The sequence below is a fragment of the Papaver somniferum genome, chromosome 1 (assembly GCF_003573695.1).
Source record: "Papaver somniferum cultivar HN1 chromosome 1, ASM357369v1, whole genome shotgun sequence".
Classification (NCBI taxonomy): domain Eukaryota; kingdom Viridiplantae; phylum Streptophyta; class Magnoliopsida; order Ranunculales; family Papaveraceae; genus Papaver; species Papaver somniferum.
The window spans coordinates 62,149,153-62,158,324 of NC_039358.1; the positions used below are offsets into that span (position 1 = coordinate 62,149,153).

Genomic DNA, 9,172 nt, shown 5'->3' on the forward strand with positions numbered 1-9,172 from the left:
ATTTAGAATCAGTAGTTAGGAATTTTAATAAACATTTTTATAGCCACTACACCATTTTTCAACACAAGTACGTATTTGGCAATGAAAAGAAGGACATATTTAATGTGTTGTTACGTATAACAGCTGGGTAGATACTTTCACGTGTGTATCACCGACGAGATTGTCATATACTGGCTTTGGGTTGTAACTAACATGCATGAGTTCATTAAATATGAACTACCCCTTTTTCACGATAGAATAATTCAAATTAGTCAGATGATTTTAATTTTTAATCTAGAAAATTGAAAAAAAAAGAAAAAGAAAATTTCAGGTCTTACATCCTGAAACAATGCCTGCCATTATTTAGGATTAAGTGCAGATCATTGAAGTAGTCATTATTAACATTTGACTATTTTCTATTACTATAATCAAAATAAAATTCCTGAATCAAATCTGTATATTCACCGCTCTAAGAGCAACTGTAGTGGTGCGAACAAAACCAAAGATCAAAGATAAAAAGAGATCAAAATTTGGGTTTAGTCCGTGTTGTGACGCAACGGTACATGATTAAAATTTCGTCAGGCGGACTTTAAAAGTCCGCCCCATTTTTTGTAAATTTCATCAGGCGGACTTTAAAAGTCCGCCCCACTAAAATTCCATCAGGCGGACTTTAAAAGTCCGCCCCATTCTTTGTAAATTTTAACAGGCGGACTTTAAAAGTCCGCCTCATTCTTTTTTTTTTTATTTAATTAAAATTTCATCGGGCGTAATTTAAATCTCCGCCCGTTAACAAGCGTACTTTAAATTTACGCCCAGCAACAAGCGTACTTTAAATTTACGGCCGACTATATTAGAATTTGGGATTTGGTCGCGACCATATTTGGTCTGGAATTTGATCTTTGGTCCAAATTTGATCTTTACTCCGTCCCACTGTGTTACGATCTCATCCCATAAATTTGGTTATACTCGCCCACTGTGGATGCTCTAACCAATGAAAAGTAACTTAGATCATCATCACAGTAACTTTTTTTACTTTAGCTTAAATTATGGACAATAGACAATATTAGTTGAACTAAAACTGCCATTTGCCGAAAAAGTTTCAAGTCCAAATTAATTTCTTTCTATTTTTCTCCCAAGTCATCATGAGAATTAGCAAGTGGCAAAAGAGAAACGGTTGGTATATTAATCAATGCACAAAACGCTTTTATACCTGCCGTTCCAATCCATTGTAAAATGACACATGCCGGCAAGAGGAAGATTAGACCAATCTAAAACCGGCAAGCATGAAGAAGATTGGATCAATTCAATTCCTCCATTGGATTCTATCTTTTAGGCAGTCTTTCTAAACCACCTGTCTTAAGTTTGTTACACACTTTTTGTGGAGAAAGGAACAAGAAAAAGTAAACCTTAGGGTTTAACATAATTACTAAACAGCACGTATTACTGTGGTACAGTGATAAAATTACTTAATGATAACCTGAGGCGGGCATCAAAGTTCTTTACCGATAAAAAAAAAAAAACGTATTGTAGGTGATAAACAGTAGCTAGTTAGTAGTTACTAATAGTAGAGTAGTCGTAATGATAGTGATTTGCTAACACACCTAAACTAGGCTTAAATTGACAACTTTAATGAATAATTAATGGTTTAGCAAAAAGAAAGAAACAGTAAAAAAATGAAGTTGAGTTCACACATAACAGTCAAAAAAGAACCAAACTAATCACAGTAATTACAGAGATTTGAGTTGTATTTATTTAAGCAGAGGGAGGGAGGAAGCCAATATGAAGAGTTCAAGAAATTTTGTGGCTGCAGACCTGTAAGAAACCCACAGTGTCCTTCACTAGAATCCACTACTGATTTTCTCTTTCAGAACCCCCCATTCTTAATTTTTAATCTCCCTCTCTCTCTCTATTTATTTCTCCTCTGTGCTCAGTTTCGTCACAGAGAGATCTAGTGAGTGAGAGAGAGATCTGTTTGTGGAGAAAATGAAGAGAATGGAAACTAACTCAGTTTCCAAGTCTTTGTTTTTAGTATCACTAGTGTTGTTACTACAGTGTTTTCAGTTGATTCAATGTTCGGTTTCTTATGATAAGAAAGCTCTTGTTATTGATGGAAAAAGAAGGTTTTTGTTCTCTGGATCCATACATTATCCAAGAAGCACTCCCGAAGTGAGTAACAAATTTCTTTGTACTCCCTTTCTTTATTTTACTTGCATTTTGATTTTTATGAGATTTAATGAAATGGGTTTTGATTTTTTGTTCAGATGTGGGAAGATCTAATACAGAAATCCAAAGCTGGAGGAATTGATGTTATCGAGACCTATGTTTTCTGGAATGGCCATGAACCTTCTCCTGGCAATGTACTATACTATCTTGCTTTCTTGTTTTGATTTTTACTTTTATTACTGGATTTCACTCTTCATTGTTCTTTAATTCTAATTCTTTCTGGGTTTTTCTTCAGTATTATTTTCAAGGGAGATACGATCTGGTCCGATTCATAAAGACAATACAGAATGCTGGGCTCTATGCTGTTCTTCGTATTGGACCTTATGTTTGTGCTGAATGGAATTTTGGGTAACTTACAAATTATCCTGGTGTAGATTTTTCAAGATTCAATTACAGTTTTTGACCTAGCTGAGTGTTCTTGATTTTTGTTCTTCAATTGACTCGGTTGAATGCATGTCTGGTATTGTGCAGAGGGTTTCCAGTTTGGTTGAAGTATGTACCAGGCATCAGTTTCAGAACAGATAATGAGCCTTTCAAGGTCTATTTCTCTCTTATCCACAGTTAAATTTTTGTTTATTGAATAGCTGCTGTTATTGCTTTTGAGTGTGGGGTTAGTCTTACAGTGTTCTTTTGGGTTGTAGAATGCAATGCAAGGGTTTACTGAGAAGATTGTGCAGATGATGAAGGCTGAAAAGCTGTTTGAATCTCAGGGTGGTCCAATTATACTCTCTCAGGTTCGTTCTGTTCTTTCCCGTTGTACAGCGGTTGATTTCACACGATGGCGTATGTTTTCCGCAAATACTAGTTCTAGGGAACACTAAATTACTCTTGAATTTTCATTGGTTTTATTTGATCATTTCTATAATAAAGAAGAATTGGATTAAAATGAATTGAATAATAACAATGTTTGATCTAATTTTGCTTTTTGTTTATGTAGATCGAAAATGAGTATGGACCAACAGGTATGGCACTTGGAGCTGCTGGACATTCATACATGACATGGGCTGCAAAAATGGCTGTTGATTTAAATACTGGTGTCCCTTGGGTGATGTGCAAGGAACAGGATGCCCCAGATCCAGTGGTAATTTATTTTTTAATTCATGGGGTCTTCGTTGTTACTGTCTTGTGTTCATAAATTTTCATCGTACTTACTGACCTTGGAGTTTTTCTAGCATACCCAAGTTGCTTTCTGAATGTTTATGGCCAAATTGTTGAGATTGTTGAAATGATTTAAGAATCAAGTGGGAAAATTCTGATATTTTTTTCTTTCTGGATATCTTCAATAGATAAGCACATGCAATGGATTTTACTGTGACGCTTTCACTGCCAATGGAAACAAACCAAAAATATGGACCGAGGCTTGGAGTGGCTGGTAAATTTGAATTGACAATTCTTATTAATGAGTGAGATGTTGATTGTTGTTTTTTTTTTAAATTTTTGTCTCACTGATTATTATTTCTTACCAAATAAACTTTAAAGGTTCTCGGAGTTTGGGGGTTCAATCAAACAACGACCGGTTCAAGATTTGGCATTTGCAGTTGCACGATTTGTCCAAAAGGGTGGTACTTTTGTTAATTACTACATGGTAAAAATCTCTCGTTTTCAAGTGTGGTATATCTTGGTATCATTGTATGGATTCTTGGTTTTAAAGCTGTGATGGCCTGAAAGTTTGTGTTACAATTGTTGCTATAGTATCATGGAGGAACCAATTTCGGACGAACTGCAGGAGGACCCTTCATTACCACCAGCTACGACTATGATGCCCCACTTGATGAATATGGTGAGTGAACTTGATCCAGACACACTCTACTACGTCTACGATCACTTGGTTCTGATGAAAAAAGCCCATAGTTTTAATGCTCCATCTCCGATGAATATATTTCAGGTTTGATCAGGGAACCTAAATATGGACATCTGAAAGAGCTCCATAAAGCTATTAAGCTGTGCGAGCCTGCTATAGTTTCTTCAGATCCAGTTAGAACTACATTGGGAGAGAACCAAGAGGTAGCTGGCTTAATTTCTTTGATTTGGAAAACTTCCCCCTATTTTTATCTTTAACTAAACGAGTTAACTTGACATCTTGCAGGCAGCTGTCTTTTCCTCGGATGGAAAGTGTGCAGCTTTCCTCTCAAACTTCAACGCAAGGTCTGCTATCAAGGTTATGTTTAATAACAAGCATTACACGCTCCCACCTTGGTCAAGTAGCATCCTTCCCGATTGTGAAAATGTGGTCTTCAATACGGCCAAAGTAAGTCTATCCTCACGAGGCTTAATAAAAGAAGCTGGGCTAAATGGAACCTACTGTATCTGAATTTATTGAAGCTAGCTGATTTTTATTTCTTGTATCCGTCACAGGTTGGTGTTCAAACATCGAAAATGCAAATGTTGCCTGCTAACAATAAATTGGTTTCTTGGGCGGCGTACAATGAAGAAATTTCTTCACTAGGTGACGATAATAAGATGATCACAGCTGTGGGTCTCTTGGAGCAAATTAATGTTACAAGGGATACAAGTGACTATCTGTGGTACATGACTAGGTGAGTTAGGATTATTATTAACCTGTATTCAAAAATGTCTGAACTTGAGTAAAAAATATGCGAAGTATCTGCGGTACATGAATTGGTACCTATCAGTGACCTTAAGTAAGTAAACTAATATGTAGAAAAGAAATGATGAAATGTTATAGGACCAGTAATACTGGATGATAGAAAGATTTTTTTACGTCTATAACTCGTTATTTTATATTTCCAGTGTTGAAATCAACCCATCTGAGTCATTTTTGAATGGAGGAGAATGGCCCACTCTCATTGTGCAAACATCAGGCCATGCTCTTCATGTGTATATCAATGGGCAACTGTCAGGTATGTTGCTGATCATAGCTTCTTTCGCAAAGATGACAATTTTCTCTAGATTCCATTTTGCTGTTAACACTTCTCAGGAAAAAAGTCAACCTAACTCAATTTTTGGTTTCTGTTGCAAATTTAGGGTCAGCATACGGGACAAGGTCGAATAGGAGATTCGCATTTACAGGGAAAGTAAACCTGCGGGCTGGAACAAATAGAATTGCACTGCTCAGCATAGCAGTGGGACTACCGGTTAGTTATTTTCCTTTCTGTCTATTATCATCTTAATCAAGGAAAAATGCTGCCACTGAACAATAAGTTGTGTTGCGCTATCTAGCATCCTCGCTAACTATTCCCATTTGTTGTGATTTCAGAACATCGGAACCCACTTTGAGAATTGGAATACTGGGGTCCTTGGTCCTGTTGCGCTCCATGGTTTTAAAAATGGTAAAATAGACTTGACCTGGGCAAAATGGTTTTACCAGGTGAGAGATTTTTCATTTTTGTGATAGCTTCGTATCTACCTCCTAATGCAACGATTTTGACTTTAACGGCCCTTCCATTTTGGACTTGCTTTATACAGGTTGGTTTGAAAGGAGAAACTATGAATCTTAGGTCTGTGCATGGAGTTTCATCTGTGGATTGGATACGAGGTTCTTTGGTTGCTCAAAGACAGCAGCCACTAACATGGTATAAGGTAAAGCTCACAATATATATCATGTCTTCCCCAGTGAGTGATTGGATTATGTTTTTCCACTTCTTCCATTCATCTAATTCTCGTGAATTTGCAGGCTACTTTCGACGCACCTGGAGGAGATGAGCCATTAGCTTTGGACATGAGTACTATGGGGAAAGGTCAAGTTTGGATTAATGGAGAAAGCATTGGAAGATATTGGAGTACTCCTGCCATTGGTAATTGCGGTCACTGCAGCTATGCCGGGACATATCGACCGCCAAAGTGTCAATCTGGTTGCGGGAAGCCGACCCAGAGATGGTAAGATTCTATGCATTGATATTTTCCGAATAGTTCTTCTTTCTTTAAGGAGGCTAGACCACAAGCAGATTTCCAATGGAAGATTAAGCATTGTCAATTATTATCTAAGTTCCTTACCTGATGTGTTCAATATTATTTTATGACATTTGAAGGTACCATGTACCTCGTTCGTGGTTAAAGCCAACCCAGAATCTTTTGGTACTTTTCGAGGAAATTGGTGGGGATACGTCAGGAATTTTTCTTGCGAAAAGAGCAGTTACTAGTGTGTGCGCTCAAGTGTCTGAGTATCACCCTACTACAAAAACCTTTGAACTTCAGAGCATTGGCAAACATGATGAGGTTCCCAGACCCAAGGTTCACCTTCGGTGCCCACGTGGACAATCCATCACCACCATTAAGTTTGCAAGTTTTGGTACCCCTGCAGGAACTTGTGGAAGTTACCAAAAAGGAGCTTGTCACTCTTCAAGCTCATACGACATCTTAAAACAGGTACTCAAAACTCTTCCTTGTGTTTAAAGTCCATCTTATGTCTTGCAGTTTGTTTGCTCAGAATGGAACGCGGACTTGCAATTCTATCATCTTTCTGATATTTACTATTTTGGTCCTAACTCATTGATCATCTGGTTTATCTCTTTGCAGCAATGCATAGGCAAACGAAAATGCACAGTAATTGTATCAAACAATAACTTCAAGGGAGACCCATGTCCATATGTCATGAAAAGAGTTGCAGTCGAAGCTGTTTGTGGCCCTAAAATTACTAATAGGGGATAAGATACCAAGAAGAAGGGAGGGTTCCAAACTACTTCCACAGCAAAATACTATCTCTGGGATTTAATTACCGTTAACTGTGGTAGTCCACCAACACATCAGAGAAGATGGATAGGCATTCCATTTAAAGTATCTGGGACGTTAGTATCCAGTTTCATACAATGAGCAAAATTGCTTCTGTAATATAGAGAGTCAGTAGCTAGAAGAGAATGGATAGGTAAAGGGTCATATAGTGGGTATTGACTAAAGGAGAAGGCAGAATTTGCTTTCTTCAATGTCTAGGATAATTCATTAAGGAAACATTTATTCTTCTGATTGTATTGTGTTACAGGGGAAATTTAAACCCCGAAATATCTGTTTTGGGATAAGTTATCTTTAGTGAATTTATTCATTTTGCACACTACTTGTGGAACACACGACAGGAACTATGCTTTCTCTGTAGTTTCTTATGTTAGAGTTCTTTTTTTTTGCATAATGCTCGCATACCAGAAAGCAGCAGGATAAATAAAACAACTTTGCTACATACACAACGTTGTGTACACCGAGAGGGGATCCAACGGCAGAAAGGTCACCCTCTCTACATTGGGATAAGGGTGGGCAGAAGTGGGCCCCACCCCTCCCTCACACGGTACATACACAACGTTGTGTATGTATCATTTTCGTAAATAAAATTTTGGGAAAATTTCCATAACTAATGGCAGATGACTCCTTAACAATAAGAGGAGGGTCCTTTGTCCATGAGTAGTTTTTAGGGCCCAATATGCAAGTTATGACACCAAGTTGTGAACAGAAATGATGAACCATTTTTTTGGGACTACTCAAAAATGGAGGGGATTACTTTGTGATAGAAATGTCTATTCTATATTTATAAGGGGTGTTCTAAAGTGTGGAAATGACTAACCCATTCTTAACCTAATTAAAATTAAAACTAATCTAATATATAACCAAATCTAAATCATTAACAAAATAAAATCAAAATCAAAATTATAACCAATCCATTACTTTTAATTTTTCACAAATCCGTTACTATTAATGGGTTCATTTTTATCTCTTCTTTCCGCTTCATTGTCTCGATTCAAAAAAAAATTCCACAAACCCATTACTTGGTTGAAAAATGAATAGTAATCATCAAAATGAGTTGAAAATGGAAGTTGCAGAGAGAAGTTCAGCTAGGAATTATGTGAAACGGTTTGTCGAACTAGCTGAATTCAGCTTTAATGGAGTTTTTTCTTTCAGAGAAAAGTTCGGTTACCTCGCAAAAAAAAATTCCCAACCGAACTTTTAGTTCGGTTACGTCGCAATTTTTTTCTCCTAACCGAACTTTTCTCTGAAAACCTATATATTGAGTTCGGTTACGTCGATTTTTTTCCCAGACGAACTTTTAGTTCGGTTATGTCGCAATTTTTTTTCCTAGCTGAACTTTTCTCTGAAAGCAAAAACTCCATTAAAGCTGAGTTCGGCTACCTGTGTCTTCAGAACCATTAGCCGAACTACACTCGTAGATGAGTTCGGTTACTAGTTCTTCAGATGTCGTAGCCGAACTTTATTTCCATGGTCGAAATCAGTTTATAAATTTTTCATTTTTTCGAAACTGTTTGCCAGTTCAAGCGACATTAACTAAATTTGAAGTATACCTAAATACACAAAACCCTCATTTCGAAATCAACCATCTTAAAAAAAAACCTTTTTCTCAAAAATTATTCTTTTAAAAACACCAAACTAATCAATCTAATCTCACTAATTAATCACTACGCTAATATTAATTAATCATTACACTAACTAATTTAATTACCAAGGGCAAGTTTGGTATTAAAAAAAACTTAGATAAGGAGTGACTCATTATTACTTCTAATATCCACCTAAAAATTTGAAGAGTAGTCCCCTCCATTTTTGAATAGTCCCTAAAAAATGGTTCGAAATGAAAGCACACCACCCTGAAGAACTTTGGTGAGGATCTCAGAGTCATGACAATTAGGTGTGGCATGTGTTCGCCCTTTCTACAAAGGCTTCAGTAGCAACCGCCGGCTAGATTGTTGTTAACAAGGAGCCAGTGCAAGCACCATTTCTTTAGATTCAAGAAAAGATAAATGTAAAGAAATAAGAATGTTTTATGTGATGTAAGAGTCATAGTGGCCCAAGGCTTAGAAACCATTGCTGAAGTTACTTGAGCACTCACTAAATATCGTCAGTATTGAAACAATAGAACACCAGTTTAAAGCTAAGCAGATTGGAAGCAGGAAGGCACTGCGGATTCAACCAGAGCAAAAAGAATTGACACACATAGACAAAGAAGATACATGAAATTACAGGTAAGAACAAAAGGGACAAGCATATCAAAGTAATTCTTCCAAATACCATAAAAACA

General features: G+C 36.8%; 1 protein-coding gene across 1 annotated transcript; it reads left to right on the plus strand.

Moving 5' to 3' along the window:
* Positions 1-1,729: 1,729 nt before the first annotated feature.
* Positions 1,730-7,210, plus strand: LOC113288935 (beta-galactosidase 3-like). The gene is made up of 19 exons (XM_026538098.1): positions 1,730-2,145; positions 2,241-2,336; positions 2,438-2,550; positions 2,674-2,740; positions 2,844-2,936; positions 3,140-3,283; positions 3,489-3,574; positions 3,682-3,787; positions 3,895-3,982; positions 4,088-4,206; positions 4,289-4,450; positions 4,558-4,739; positions 4,954-5,063; positions 5,188-5,297; positions 5,420-5,530; positions 5,629-5,742; positions 5,837-6,039; positions 6,192-6,528; positions 6,679-7,210. The coding sequence occupies exons 1-19, from the start codon at positions 1,963-1,965 to the stop codon at positions 6,808-6,810; spliced, it is 2,556 nt and encodes an 851-aa protein (XP_026393883.1). The 5' UTR covers positions 1,730-1,962; the 3' UTR covers positions 6,811-7,210.
* Positions 7,211-9,172: the final 1,962 nt, after the last annotated feature.